Source organism: Hyla sarda, chromosome 4, assembly GCF_029499605.1.
Source record: "Hyla sarda isolate aHylSar1 chromosome 4, aHylSar1.hap1, whole genome shotgun sequence".
Classification (NCBI taxonomy): domain Eukaryota; kingdom Metazoa; phylum Chordata; class Amphibia; order Anura; family Hylidae; genus Hyla; species Hyla sarda.
In genome coordinates this window covers 60,405,300-60,421,515 of record NC_079192.1, presented here as the reverse complement: position 1 = coordinate 60,421,515, position 16,216 = coordinate 60,405,300, and the positions used below count along the sequence as shown (strand labels likewise).

The window sequence follows — 16,216 nt, the reverse complement described above, 5'->3', positions numbered from 1 at the left end:
TGATTGGCCATGTCCGGTGCACAGCTGTCAGATAAAGGCGAGCGCGTTTCATAGAATGCAGCTCAGGCCATAAATCTACTTCCTGGTGCGCAAGGCACCAGGGAACCAGGACCTACATTTACATCCATTGTCATCAAAGAGGTTAAAGATGGAAGTCCAACATAGTGTTTGACTAAAGAAGATTGGTTGTTCCCAGTGAGCTGGGTGTAATTGGTGCAAGCATTAAAATATGGTAGGGTTGTAAAAGGGAAACATACAGGTAGACAAAGGAAGATATTACAGCTTCAATATAAAAAAAACTTCAAGCAACGTGCAATAGTAATATATATATACACTCTGTATTTTCTGGCATAGAAGACTACTTTTTGACCCAGGAAAATGTTCTCAAAAGTTGTGGGGTCATCTCATACGCTGGTTGTCATCTTATAGGGTGAGTGCTGCAGTCGGCCGGGATGCCTGGGGTATGGAGAGAGATAGAGCGGGGCACCTCTGGGTATGGATAGAGAGAGCCGTGCTGTGCCCAGAAAAACACACAACCATTCGGCCCACCCTTGTATGTATCCTATTACCGTACCTCTTTCTCGGCCTCTCAGATCTTGCTCCTGAGGACTGCAGTGAAGTGGTGCGAAGGTGCGTGATCTGAGGCGGCGCAGGTGTGAATGTGTAAGATCTGAGAGGCTGCGCAGGTGCGCATGTGCAAAATCTGACAGACAGCGCTGGTGTGCATTTGCGAGATCAAGAGGCAGAGAAGGAGGTACGTTAATGGGATACAAGGGTGGCGCATGTGGGAGATCTGAGAGGCAGAGAAGGAGGTACGGTAACAGGATACAAGGGCGGGCCAGACAGGTGAAAGAGGCATATACTGCTTTGATAGTCTTGGAGACAGGGAGGGCTGGGCAGACAGGGAGAGCTGACCAATCCAAGCAGGCTTTGTATACAACAGCCAGCCAATCACTGGTAAGGTATCGTACATCGCGGTAGAGGAGTAGTCTTATACTGCGAGTATATCCCAAACTCTATATTTTAACTGTAAGAGTAGAAGGTAGTCTTATACGCCGGAAAATACAGTGTGTGTATGTGTATATGTGTGTATATATATATATATATATATATATATATATATATATATATGATTACTGTTTAAAAAAGCCAAAAGGAAAACCAGCACTTAATAGAAGGAAACAAGATCACAGGTTGCTGAAGAGAAGAGGAATAGAGCATGGAGGATTGGATGATTTTTTTCCCCTCCATATTGAACAATTCCATAATTTTTTCTCTACTTAATCTGGAAACACAGATGCCATCAATAAATTGATTTCAGTTCATATGTTGAAGGATGTTTCTTGAAGCCAAAATGCCATCTATTCTACATTGTTTTGTATCATATCTGTGATTTGTATATCTGCTATGAAGTAAGAAAGCTGGGTGACCTCCATATTTTTTGCCAGGGGATGTACATTGTGTCATAAATCTTTTGCCATCTTTAATGGAGTTTTTCATAGATAGATGCACAGAGATTGGTAGAAATTTCTGAAGTAGTTTAGCAGCAGGGGTTTGAGGTCCTGGATATTCATTAGTTTCACAAGATCTCTTTAAAGGAGTACTCCACTGGCCAGTGTTCAGAACGCTGTTATCGCGCTGCGGGGGTTGGCCATGCCCCTCGTGACATCACAGCCACACCCCATTAATGCAAGTCTATGGGAGGGGGGCATGGCATCTGACATCACGAGGGGCGTGACCGACATATCCCCCCCCCCCCCCCCCCCCCCCAATTCCTCGCAGCGCAAAAACAGCGTTCCGAATGCAGGCCAGTGGAGTACCCCTTTAATGCACCAATGTCATATGACCATGTCATGGTCAGATACATATCTGGGTCTGTGTCTTATTTAGACATTTTTCTATTCACTGCTGACAGGTGCTGTAGTCTATGGAGAGCCCATTACTGCAAGCTTGGGCACCGATGGTTCTCATTACTGGAGCAAAAACTGGGCAAAAGCTGCAGCTTTTGTCACATCTCCTCCTCTGAGCCCTGATGCCAGTACTCCTGATTTTCTCAACTCTCTGCTTGCCTGGTAAGTGCTGCTTGATGTGTAAGAATACTATAACCATACCCTTTGTTTGATGGAAGCCGATGGGGTATTGAAGTGTGCAGTCCACAGGTCTCCCAGGGTCTCACTCATTATGGTGGGAGGGGGGCGGGGGTCCCATTACCTAACAAGAGACCCTGAAACATCACAGTCAGTGGGCCAGACAGCATTCTAGACCTGGAGTGGTTTCATTCAGCTTCTATCCACAAACAGTATATCATAAAGGGGTATCAATGAATTGGGTACTTGGGGTTCACAGGCTAATGCTTGTTCTACATTTTCCAGTGGTGACCTGCAGGTTTGCGGGAGCGCACACTGCACTTTTAACACGGCTCAGAAAGCTGTTGGAAAAGACAATTTTACAATAATTCCAGAGGGGACCAATGGAACAGAGGAGAGGATGAGCATCGTTTGGGACCGAGCTGTGGTGGGTATACAGTGGTGGAGAGGGTTTGGTGTGCTGCATGCTGTCAAATAGAGAAGCAAAGCAGATGACTAGATATAATAAGATATCACAGTTTCTTGACAGGTGGGCATTGACACAAACACATGGCCAAAATGAAGCTTAAGTTCCAATAAACTGTAAATTGTCTTTAAAGGGGTACTCCGGTGGAAAACAATTATTTTTTTAAATCAAATGGCTCCAGAAAGTTAAACAGATTTGTAAATTACTTCTATTAAAAAATCTTAATCCTTCCAGTACATAGAAACATAGAATGTGTCGGCAAATAAGAACCATTTGGCCCATCTAGTCTGCCCAATAATCTGAAGAATATCTTATCCCCTTTTTCACAGACTGAGCTAGTTTTTCTTCTGCCTGCGCTTTAGAAGTTCTCATAACTTGCTTGGCCTCTTTCTGCCTTATCCTGTAGATTTCGCTATCTTCATTGCTCTGTTTTTCTTATTACTAAATGCTAGCTTTTAAAGATTTTGGCCACTTCTGCTGGTGTCTTCCTTTTTCTGCTTTTACTGACAATTCTAATGCAATTTTCTGTTGCCTTCAATAATGCGTCTTTTAAGTAGTTCCACTTCTCTTGGACTCCATGTAATCCGTTCCAGTCTGATAGGGACTTATTTATGTCTAATCTTATTTTTGAAATCTGTTTTTCTAAAAATCTAAAACTGTTATTTTTGTGTGGTGTGACTCCCTTCTCTGTTCTTATATTAAACCACACTGACTGGTGATCACTAGATCCCAAGCTTTCGCCTACAGTAACATCATATACCAAATCCCCATTTGTGAATACCAAATCCAAAATGGCCTCCCTCCGGCTCCTCAACCACTTGTTGTAGAGATAATCCCAGTAGGGAATTTAGCATATCTGTACTCCTGGCAGAACTAGCTATTTTGGTTTTGCAGTTTATATCCAGAAGATTGAAGTCTCCCATAATGATAACTTCTCCTTTCATTGTCATTTTAGATATTTCCTCAACTAGTAGATCATCTAATTCTTTATCTTGGCCAGGTGGTCTGTATATCACACCTTCACGAAACTGCAACGTAACCCAAACTGACTCTATGTTGGCCTCACTAACTTTTATTAGATTATATTTTATGCTATCTGTCACATACAGGGCCATTCCTCCTCCTTTCTTGTCTTCTCTGTCTCTTCTGTATAAAGAGTACCCTGGTATGGTTATGTCCCAGTCATAACTTTCATTAAACTATGTCTCAGTAACAGCCACTAAATCAGCTACTACTTATCAGCTGCTGTATACTACAGAATAAGTTCTTTTCTTTTTTAATTTATTTTCTGTCTGACCTCAATGCTCTTTGCTGACACCTCTGTCCAGAGGAGGAGAGGTCAGCTATGGGGATTTGCTAATACTCTGGACAGTTCCTGACAAGGACAGAGGTGTCAGCAGAGAGCACTGTGGTCAGACAGAAAAGAGCACTTCAGCTTCCTGTGGAGCATACAGCAGCTGATAAGTACTGGAAGGATTAATATTGTTAAATAGAAGTAATTTACAAATCTGTATAACTTTCTGGAGCCAGTTGATATGAAAAAAATTGTTTTCCACTGGAGTACCCTTTTAAGCCTTACATATGCTAAGACTAAAGGAGACAGTGGTATATGTTACAGGGTTAATTCCATGATTAAAATGTATCACCTATCCACAGGACAGGTAATAAGTATCTGATCGATGGGGTTCCAACTTCTGGTACTCACATCAGTCAAGAGAACTGGGGTCCCTTGTTCTCTAGACGTATGCAGTCATGAATGGTCGCTGTCCCTTCAATGACTGGCTAGGGACTGCGGAAGAAAGCTGAATGTCAGTCGGACCCCACAGATCAGGTTGCTATTCCCTGTCCTATGGATAGGTAATAAGTTATAATCTTAGGAGAAATGAAGAGAAGGTCCAGCGTGGCAAATCAAGCAATACTTGGTACTTTATTTAGCAATCAGCCAACATGGAAGACAGGTGACGCGTTTCGGCCACAATACGTAGCCTTAGCCTAAGTTATAATCTTGGGATAAACCCAACAAATGTGTCACATTTATTTCATTTATTTATGTATTATTTTCAATGGTGTCTTAAACTATTTTTTTTTATTAATAATTTCCACGTAGATAAGAAAATATTCACAGCACTCACTATGTGTTCGCCTATAGTTTATTCCTGTTTCCAAGGCTTCATTACAGGTTACATATGGTAGTGAGATACAAACAGCATGACCATTGGCAGTGTTGCATCAGCCCATGCTTTCTCAAGATGTCTACTGATGCGAAACGGCCCTTGCCCTTTTCCTGTTGCCAATCCTTTCAAACAGATTGCCACAGTTACAAAAAAAGTTGTAAAGGGACCAAAAATATAATAAAATAACAAACCAATAGTTACTTGCCTGTATTATCCCGAACTGATCCCCGTTCAGCTTCTGGTCAGTGCCCTGGTCTTCCTTTAGGAGAGGACGTCATGTGACCTCTGTAGTCAATCAACGGCCTCTATGATGAGAGCCATGACACCAGAAGTATGGCATGTGACCGCTGAGGCCGCTGTATGGCTATGGCATCCACTTTTTAAGGTGTTGAGCTGAGGCTGAACTGGTGAACAGCGCAGGATTGGACAGGTAATGAACTGTTGGTTTGTTGTTTTTATATGTTTGGGGCCTTTTACAACTTTAATCTTTTTCTAGTATGTCTGGAAAGGAGCAGAAGGGTCTAATAGGGTGTGGGCTTTGAGTGTTCTGATCTAAAGTGCTATTGCTGGTTTTATCTCTCTAGGTCACTGGAAAAATGGATGAAAACCAATTTGTTGCTGTCACTAGTACCAATGCTGCCAAGATTTTCAACTTGTACCCTAGGAAAGGTCGCATTGCCGTTGGATCTGATGCTGACTTGGTGATCTGGGACCCAGATAGCGTAAGGACAATCTCAGCCAAAACTCACAACAGTGTAAGTTTCTAAAATTTCTGATCATGTAGAAGACAGTGCTAGCGGTTTTCACTGTCTTGACATTACTTATATACATTTCATTGCAGTCTGTGGAGTACAATATCTTTGAGGGAATGGAGTGCCGTGGAAGTCCTCTGGTGGTGATAAGCCAAGGAAAGATTGTTCTTGAAGATGGCACTCTCCACGTCACTGAGGGATCTGGGCGGTACGTTGCCAGGAAGCCATTCCCTGACTATGTTTACAAGAGGATCAAGGCTCGAAGCAGGGTGAGTACATTTTCTGAAATGGACTAGGGTCAAGCCTTATGGATGCTGTTTGGGTTGGTCTAGTAAGACCATCATAAAGTAGAAGGATAAGTTACGGAATCATCTGGAATATCTGCTTAGACAACAATGTAATTCATTAAACAATTTAATGTCTCTTCAGCTTGCTGAGCTGCGAGGAGTTCCTCGTGGATTGTATGATGGACCTGTTTGTGAAGTCTCTGTGACTCCAAAAGCTGTAACACCTGCCTCTTCTGCCAAGACATCACCTGCCAAGCAACCAGCTCAGCCCGTAAGGAACCTACACCAGTCTGGGTTCAGCCTGTCAGGTGAGTTCTTAAAGGCTATGGGCACCATTGCACTAATTATTATTATTTATTTTTTTTACTGCTTATTTGTTTCCTCAATGCAAAATCATGTGTTATGTCTTTGCTTTGCTGCCTGTGCTGCTGCTTCTGATCCAAAATCCAAAAGTACACTACTCCTGGCAGTCTTTGTTCACCCCCACCCTTATGTCTGAAAATGAACAAAGGAATAGAGACTGCAATCAATCTGACATAATACAGACACTGGTGTGAAGCCATATTACGGATATAGGTCTTAACCTGCAGACCTTGGTCTAGGTACCTAAACTTAAAGCTTGATAGCAATCTATGTTCAGTGGAACACCTGTAGCTGGTCGTGCAGGGGACTTGTGCTTTTTGTGTAGACACTGTTTAATGCCCTAGGCTTGGTCTAATTTCACTCATAGTACAGAATGGATCACTTCGCTCCTTTCTTCTATTCTGAGAATCCATCCATGCAGAGGTCCTCCCTGTGCATCTTTTGCTGTCATTCCAGTTCATTGTTGGTCTTCCAACCAATGGGACTCAGTGTTGACATCACAGTCTATGCATGTAGCGATCAACCAAGGTCTCTTAGGTCAAGGATTCGGTTCCTCTTAGTTTGCGACAAGTGGCGTTACTGTCATGTAGACTAACAAGGGTCATTGCACAATCATATGGAACTAACTTGATCCAATTTTTGAGGTTACATATGGCAAAAATTTTTTGCCTCCAATCTGTCTTATATACCATTAAAGTGTACTCCGCCCCTAGACATTTTATCACAGCCGCCGCGCGCCCTCCATTTATGTCAATGGCAGGAGGCATGACGGCTGTGTACTAGCAATCACGCCCCCTCCTATATACATGAATGGAGGGGGCGTGGCGTGATTTCATGATCGCTGCGTGACGTCATGTCTGATTGCGGGGGTTTCGGCTGCATGGACCACCTGCGATCTCCGGGCCGGCGCTGTGGCGTTACGGTCACAGAAGCCTGGGGCTTCTGTGATCGTGATGTCACGCCATGCCCCCCTCCACTCATGTCTATGGGAGGGGGCGTGATGGTTAGTATACAGCCGTCACGCCTCTTCAGACATGAATGGAGGGAGCGTGGCGGCTGTGGTCGCCAGTTATCTGGCATGGAGCAGAGTTTGCTCCATGCAGCAGATGACTGGGATGTCGCAATGGAGATCGTAGGGGTCCCCGGCAGCTGGACCCCTTTGGATAGGAGATAAAATGTCTAGCGCCGGAGTACCCCCTTTAAAGCCCTTTCTACCTGCCACAGGTTGGAGCTGGTGCTAGAAAATGTGATCATTTGCAGATTTTGGTGACACCTGCTACTTCCACCTCTGTCCATGTCCGGAACTGTCTGGAGCAGGAGAGGTTTGTTATGGGGATCTGCTCCTGCTCTGGACAGTTCCTGAAACAGACAGAGGTGGCAGCAAAGAGCACTGTGGTCAGACTGGAAAGAACTACACAACTTCCTCTGGTGCATACAGCAGCTGATAAGTACTGGAAGCATTAGGATTTTTATATGGAAGTAATTTACAAATCTGTATAACTTTCTGACACCAGTTGATTTGAAAACCTTTGTTTTTAACTGGAGTACCCCCTTAAATAGATAAAAAGTTTCACAATGAATGAAATATACAGTTGTCTTTTAAGAATGAAAACTTTAGATTTCATTTGTATTTCTTCTGCAAATAAGAAGCACCATTTGTGCCTAATACCTTTACTCATCTTGTTCTTGCAGGGGCACAGATTGATGACAACGTTCCTCGTCGCACTACCCAGCGCATTGTGGCGCCTCCCGGGGGCCGTGCCAACATCACCAGTCTAGGCTAGACCCAAACTAATTCTCCTGCCCCAGGATTCCGTTCCTTCTCCAAGATGAATTATTTCCGAAAGATTTACCAATTCCTGCCTTTTTTTTTTTTTTTGTTTAATAATCTTGGGGGGCAGTGACTTTTCTAGGAGCAGATAACAGTCTAGGAGACACACAGAGTGTCACATTGCTCATACACACATAGATGTATGTATATGTGCTTTGGTACGTATACACGTATGTAAATGATACCTGCGGTGTTCACATTGTAGGTATCTGTTGGGATGCTTGCATGTGTGTGGGCATAATCGGGTTGGATTAGAGAGCCCCATAAGAGCTGTCCTTCCTAGTGGCCATTCACCCCCCCTCTTTAACTCGACACCCCAGTCATTCTTTTGTACGTCCGCGAAAGGTGACCTTATAGAAAACATCTCGGTCTTGCTACATTCAGGTTATGGAGTTAGGATTATACATGGATTTAGGATTATACATCTCTATGAGAAAATAAATCAGTGCTTAGAAGACATGTTCTGTTCATATACATTATCTATTAATGATGGAGATACATTTCACCTATGGTAGTTTAATTTTATTATTATTATTATTATTATTTTTTTAATCAGATTTTATTATGAGTTTAGTCAAGGTACTTACATGACTTCATTTATATTTATCTTACTTATTAAAGACTAATACGTCTCAGAAAGTACTTAAAGGGGTACTTCGTTGCCCCAGTATTTGGAACATTTTGTTCCGAACACTTGGAGCGGGTGGCGGGGGTTCGTGACGTCACTGCCATGCCCCCTCGTGACGTCATGCCACGCCCCTCAATGCAAGACTTGCATTGAGGGGGTGTGGCCGTGACATCACGACCCCCGCTGCCGGCACCCAGTGTTCTAAACGAATGCCAAGTGCTGCACAGAGATTGTGGAGGGTCCCCAGTGGCAGTTCCCCCGCGTTAAGACATCTTATCCCCTATCCTCTGGATAGGGGATAAGATGTCTAGGGGTGGAGTACCCCTTTAATGCAAGACCAAGGCTAAAAGACGGCAAAGACATCCCGCCGAGAATGCCAACTTTTGCAGATCGTATGGGTGTTGGGTGTTCAGAGGGGAACCCCGGTGCTGACATGTGCAGGGTAGATGTTCCATTCAGCCAGTTTTTAACCCATTGTGGGATTCGTGATTGTGTTCCTGAGTGCAGGAGATGTTGTGCTTATGCTAATAAATGTGTCTAGAATGAAAATGTGCTCTCTCCAATGTCTTAAATAGCAAAGAGATAAGTCTTGTGTCTTTTTTCCCTGTAAACACTGTGTTCTTATTTCTTATCACAGAATCCACTAATAAAATGTTGTGCTTTCAACAATGTTTCTGGAATGTTATTAAGAACTTGTGACATAAAATGCCTACGTGATTTATTGTATTCGCTTTTATAGCGCTGACATATTCCGCAGCGCTGTACAGAGTATACCACAATGGTCTTGGTCCTCTAAAGGTAGTCTAACCTCAGTAAGTGTGAAAAGAAAAAAACAAAGGAAGAACGTCCAGATTCCATGCTGATGTTACCCTGGTTGGATTTAACCCTTTATTGCAGTGTTTTTGCCAACCAGGCTGCCCCCAGCTATTGTAAAACGACAATTCCCAGCATGCCCGGACAGCCTTTGGCTGTCCGGGCATGCTGGGAGCTGTAGTTTTGCAACAGCTGGAGAAACCCTGGCTGGGAAACATTTCTTTAAAGGGGTACTCCACTGGAAAAAACATTTTTTTTTTTTTTTAAATCAACTGATGACAGAACGTTAAACAGATTTGTAAATTACTTCTATTAAAAAAAAATCTTAATCCTTCCAGTACTTATAGGCTTCTGTATGCTCCGCAAGAAGTTCTTTTCTTTTTGAATTTCCTTTCTGTCTGACCACAGTGCTCTCTGCTGCCACCTCTGTCCATGTCAGGAACTGTCCAGAGCAGGATAGGTTTGCTATGGGCATTTGCTCCTGCTCTGGACAGTTCCTGACATGGACAGAGGTGTCAGCAGAGAACACTGTGGTCAGACAGAAAGGAAATTCAAAAAGAAAAGCACTTCCTGTGGAGCATACAGCATCTGAGAAGTACTAGAAGGATTAAGATTTTTTAATAGAAGTAAATTACAAATCTGTTAACTTTCTGGCACCAGTTGATTAAAAAAAAAATTGTCCCCTTTAATGACTGGGCCATCATTGGAGCCACACAAGGACCTTTCACTTTACTATGAAATGTAATCCAAACAAAGTACAATAATTTTTTTGGGTAAAAAAGAAAAAAAGTAGAGCATCAGATTTTTAATCTGAGGGTCCATGGTTCAAGTCCCTTTTCTGGCATGAAGTTTTACTTAGAAAAGAAAAATCAGTGGATACATAAAATCACCTCCACACATTTACCAGCAGATTTATCCACCTTCATTAATCTTAGTAACCTGATATTGTTAGCAGTTTTGAGTTGTCTTGGTAGATTTTGGTTCCTGGTTTTATTTATCTGGCCAGGTAGGTTAGTTGATAGGACCCGCACCATCTGAGAAACCTTGGCGTGGTGTGCGGGCTCAAGTGTGTCCTTCATATAAGGGTATACTGGCTAATGACTCAGTTTTATATCAGTTTTGAGGGTTAGCTAATGTCATTGTATATCTACCACAGTAGTGAAACCATATTTATGGACATTTATCAACGGGTTTAGTCAGGTTTTCTTTACTATAATTGTCGCAAAATTGTCGCAACTGCGACTATGCGATTTTTCGTGCAACATTTTGACTGGAAAGCGAGAAAAGCAAGTTTTCCAAAAATTAACTACGTAGTAATAATTTAAAAATGGACTATGGGTAGTCAGGTATTTATGAACTGTGACAGTCGCAACTGCGCAAAAAAAAGTCGCAACAGGGTTAAAAATTGACTAAATTTACTCCAGTTCAAACATGGAGCAGAAAAAGCTACTACCAAAGTAAAAAAGGGAAAAGTGTTTACGTGAAAGAAAATTATCAACAGGCTGAAACCAGTTGATAAATAAGTCGCACATAAGCAAAAAAAAAGTAAGGAAAAAATTACTAAAAAAAAAGAATACATAAGCAAACATTGATAAATGTCCCTCATTGTGATCCATAGGTACAGGTCCTCCACTCCAACGTAGGTGCACAACTGCACTTGGGGTTGAGCACCTTGTTTCACCTTAGATCACGTCAATGTAATTGCTTGGTAGATCTGCCTATCTTTGGTCAATGGTACTGACTTAGAATAATGCAGTTTACTATTGAGTCTGCACTCAGTAATCCCTGTGACAGGTTCCAGAACCAGATACATGGATCCCCTGTAGTTTACCTTTGTGTAACGACCCGATTGTTAATCCTCCCAAAATGTCTGGCTGTGGCTTACCCCTCCCCTCTCCATAGTGAACACATGAACGTGTGGCTGTGCCCAATGTTTCTATGTATGTGGATGTCAGGAGAGATACCTGTGGGGCAAATGAACATTCAGACGATGGTTATTGAAAATGTATGGTCACCTGTAGTCCATTGACTACTAAAAAGATGATGCCTTTTGCAGGGAACCAAATGGTGCATTCAGCATACTTGAAAATGAACTAGCAAAAGGCACATAAAGATATATATGTTGGAGTAAACTCATAGAATTACTGGGCTTGTTGCCGAGGGCAACAAGCCACCTACAATAAATAAATGAGCTATTAGCATATCCACTCCCAGGATTCCAAGCTCTGCACTTACTGACTGCCGGGTGTCTCCTCAGGCTTAATCAGTACACTGTAGAAGGTTCTCTATACCTCACCAGTAGATCTTTAGCTTTGCGCAGTGGCAGAATCATAGCTCATGAGGGCAAAACGAGGCGTGATTGTTACTGGTTGAAAACTTTTATCAATACCCCGCTGTGATGACTTGAAATATAGTCAGCACTGGCAGTTTTTGACAGTTTCCCAGGAGACTGACTTTTGTTGTTAATAACAGAAATCAGGAACAGTTTACCAAGGATGAGGCGTCACCATGCATGTTCTTAGCCTGTGATATTATCAGTAAAGTTGGCCAGTCGGAGAGGGCCCGCTTCCCAAAAAAAACATACCCTTCGCCTCTGGGCCAAAGTCCCCCATAGCCATAGCTCTGGAAGGATGCCAACCCAAGTATCAACCAGGGAGCAAACAAGGTGGTTTACAAAGGTTGGGGTGTCACCATGCATGATTTTGGCCGGTGATACTACCAGTAAAAGTTGGACAGTCGGAGAGGCCCCCCCCCCCAAACAAACCATACCCTTCGCCTCAGGGCCAAAAAGTGACTGCAAAGTGCCGGTTTCAAAGTTTCCCAATGCCATAGCTCAGGAAAGACCAACAATGCTCCTAGCATCCATCTAAACCCAGGTTTTAACCAGGGAGCCAACAAGGCGGCATCCATGCTGAAGCCTGGACCTGGGGCTAAGCCAAGTGTCCCAGAGCCTGGATAGCTCAGTCAGTAGAGCATCAAACTTTTGATCTGAGGGTCCAGGGTTCAAGTCCCTGTTTGTGCAATCTGTTTTATCAAAGGAAAATCAATAATAACAAAGTCACATATTAATTGACCAAAAAAATCATAATACACCCAGATTTAAATGTGAGATTATTGCAAAAGTCGGCATGCAGTTATCATGTGATTACACTTGTGGTCTGAATAGTAGTGTTGGGCATGAATATTCGTAAATTATCGCAAATTCGTGAATGTTGCAAATATATTCGCTATATATTCGAAATTGCGAATATTCCCTTTTATCCCGCATATTCCTCCTTTTCACTTGTGGGCCAATTAGAATGATGCAAATACACTTGTCAGAGGTTATCAACAACATCCCTAGCAACCAATAGTAAATTGGTTGCAGATACTTTAGATGCTGTGATCAATATTGATATCTTCAGACCCTTCAGGCTAAAACGAAAATAAGAGCTACAGGCTTGAGCAATCAACCCCCTATTACGCTGATTCATGCAAAGCTATGGCTTTGCAGGATCAGGGTAAAAGATCAGTGTCTGCAGTGTTATCGCCCCCTATGGGAGCTATAACGCTGCAAAAAAAAAAGGGGGAAAAAAAGGTTTATAAAGGTCGTTTAACCCCTTCTCTAATAAAAGTTTGAATCACCCCCCCTTTTCCCATGAAAAAAAAAACTTTCTAAATAAACATGTGGTATTGGCGCATGCGGAAATGTTTGAACTATAAAAATATATTGTTAATTAACCCCTTATCGACGCAGGACGTATATTTACATCATCAACGGCCGGGACCCGCGGCTAATACCACACATCGCCGTTCGCGGCAATGTGCGGTATTAACCATTTAGAAGCGGCGGTCAAAGCTGACCGCCGCTGTGAAAGTGAAACTATCCTGGCTAGTCAGTCGGGATGTTTGGGACCGCCACGGTGAAATCGCGGCGTCCCGAACAGCTTACAGGACACCGGGAAGGCCTTTACCTGTCTCCTTGGTGTCCGATCGGCGAATGACTGCTCCGTGCCTGAGATCCAGGCAGGAGCAGTCAAGCGCCGATAACACTGATCATAGCCGTGTTAATACACGCCAGTGATCAGGATGAGAGATCAGTGTGTGCAGTGTTATAGGTCCCTATGGGACCTATAACACTGCAAAAAAAAAGTAAAAAAAAAAAAGTGTTAATAAAGGTCATTTAACGCCTTCCCTAATAAAAGTTTGAATCACCCCCCTTTTCCCATAAAAAAATAAAACTGTAAATAGAAAAACAAACAAACATATGTGGTATCGCCACGTGCGTAAATGTCTGAACTATAAAAACATATCATTAATTAAACCGCACGGTCAATGGTGTACGCGCAAAAAAATTCCAAAGTCCAAAAAAGCTTATTTTTGGTCACTTTTTATACCATTAAAAAAGAATAAAAAGTGATCAAAAAGTCTGATCAAAATAAAAAACATACCGATTAAAAACTTCAGATCACGGCGCAAAAAATAAGTCCTCATACTGCCCTGTATGTGGAAAAATAAAAAAGTTATAGGGGTCAGAAGAGGACCTTTTTAAACGTATAAATTTTCCTGCATGTAGTTATGATTTTTTCCAGAAGTGCGACAAAATCAAACCTATATAAGTAGGGGATCAGTTTAACCGTATGGACCTACAGAATAATAAGGTGTCATTTTTACCGAAATATGCACTGCGTAGAAACGGAAGCCCCAAAAAGTTACAAAATGGCGTTTTTTCTTCGATTTTGTCGCACAATGATTTTTTTTTCCGTTTCGCCATGAATTTTTGGGTAAAATTACTATTGTCACTGCAAAGTAGACTTGGTGACGCAAAAAATAAGCCATAATATGGATTTTTAGGTGGAAAATTGAAAGGGTTATGACTTTTAAAAGGTAAGGAGGAAAAAACGAAAGTGCAAAAACTGAAAAACCCTGAGTCCTTAAGGGGTTAAATCTCACGGTCAATGGCGTACGCGCAAAAAAATTCCAAAGTACATAATAGCGTATTTTGGGTCACTTTTTATATCATGAAAAAAATGAATAAAAAGCAATCAAAAAGTCAAATCAATACAAAAATGGTACCGATAAAAACTTCGGAACACGGCGCAAAAAATGAGACATCATACCGGCCCATATGCAAAATTTTTTATTTTTTATAGGGGTCAGAAATTGAGAATTTTAACGAAGAAATTTTCCTGCATGTAGTTATGATTTATTTCAGAAGTACGACAAAACCAAACCTATATAAGTAGGGTATCATTTTAACCATATGGACCTACAGAATAAAGATAAGGTGTCATTTTTACCGAAAAATGCACTGCATAGAAACAGAAGCCCCCAAAAGTTAGAAAATGACATTTTTTCTTCAATTTTGTCCCACAATGAATTTTTTTTACGTTTCTCTGTGGATTTTTTAGTAAAATGACTGTCACTGTAAAGTAGAATTGGTGGCGCAAAAAATATGGAATTTTATGTGCAAAATTGAAAGCGTTATGATTTTTAGAAGGTGATGAGGAAAAAATGAAAATGCAAAAACGGAAAAACGCTGAGTCCTTAAGGGGTTAGATGTTTTGTGTTTTTTTTATTTACTTTACAGGCTTAGTAGTGAGAGCTGTCTTATAGACTGAGTCCATTATTAAACCAGAGCTTAGCACTAGCCAGAAAAACAGCTACAGCTAACCCCCAATTATTACCTCAGTACCCACCGCCACAGGGGTGCTGGAAAGAACCTGTACCAACGGGCCCGGAGCATCAAAAATGGTGCTCCTGGGCCTAGGTGGTAACAGTCTGGCGTTATTTAGGCTGGGGAGGGCCAGCAACAATGGTCCTTGCCCACCCTGGTAATGTCAGGCTGTTGCTGCTTGGTAGGTATCTGGCTGAGAATAAAAATATGGGGAACCCTATAGGTTTTTTCTTTTTAATTATTTAATTATTTATGGAAAAAACATGTGCGGTATTCCCCATATTTTTATTCTCAGCCAGATACCAACCAAGTAGCAACAGCCTGACATTACCATTGTTACTGGCCCTGCCCAGCATAAATAACACCAGCCTGATACCGCCTAGGCCCAGGAGCTCCATTTTTTTTCATGGGCCTGTTGTTCATGGGCCTGCACTCCTGTGGCATTGGGTACCGGGGTAATAAATGGGGGTTAGCGCTAGCTGTTTTTGGGGCTAATGCTAAGCCCCAGCTTAGTAATGCACTCCGTCTATATGACAGCTTCCACTACTAAGCCTGTAAAGTAAATTTAAAAAAATAACACGTTTAAAAAACTTTTATTTAAAAAAACACTCCCCCACAAGCCCTCGTTAACCATTTTATTAATATTAAACCAAAAAACGCTGATCATCGTAGACCACCAAATCCAAAGTAGTCCACAGGACCACAGGATATACTGATCTGAAATAAAAATGGGTCTGTACATTTAGGGGGGAAAAGTAGTAAAAAAAAACATAATAAACACACATATATATACACATCTCACACATTTTTGTTCACAGCTGCAACTTGAGATGTGGTTACAAATTGGTGTTCTGAAGGGATTTATTGGTTTTTGCTTACGTGAGCCAAATTTATCAACCCCCCTATGATAGTATGATAAATATGTCACACAGTCATACATAAGCAAAACTAAAGCATAAAAAAAAAAATAAAATACAGAACTTGCTTACCAAAGCAACAATGATAAATGTCCCCCTTTGAGCCTTGAATATAGCACCTTTTCACACTATTCTAATCTTCTGAGATTGTGGATTTGGGGCTGTAAATCATAATCATCACAATTATGACAAATCACGACTTGAACTATGTAATGAGTTTCTCTCATATATTAGTTTCACCT

General features: G+C 41.8%; 1 protein-coding gene and 1 non-coding gene across 3 annotated transcripts in view; both read left to right on the top strand.

The window, feature by feature from the left end:
• Nucleotides 1-9,257, top strand: part of DPYSL2 (dihydropyrimidinase like 2) — a 127,340-nt gene extending 118,083 nt beyond the window's left edge. For both annotated transcript variants that reach the window (XM_056571131.1, XM_056571133.1), the window contains exons 9-14: nt 1,916-2,072; nt 2,373-2,514; nt 5,312-5,482; nt 5,569-5,748; nt 5,909-6,074; nt 7,822-9,257. In XM_056571131.1, coding sequence (XP_056427106.1) covers nt 1,916-2,072; nt 2,373-2,514; nt 5,312-5,482; nt 5,569-5,748; nt 5,909-6,074; nt 7,822-7,913 — 908 coding nt within the window. In that variant the 3' untranslated portion in view covers nt 7,914-9,257. The remainder of the gene's footprint in view (nt 1-1,915; nt 2,073-2,372; nt 2,515-5,311; nt 5,483-5,568; nt 5,749-5,908; nt 6,075-7,821) is intronic.
• A 2,452-nt stretch (nt 9,258-11,709) lies between these two features.
• On the top strand, nt 11,710-11,850 carry LOC130268115 (U4 spliceosomal RNA). The gene has a single exon (XR_008843484.1). It is a non-coding gene; the product is annotated as a U4 spliceosomal RNA (small nuclear RNA).
• Nucleotides 11,851-16,216: the final 4,366 nt, after the last annotated feature.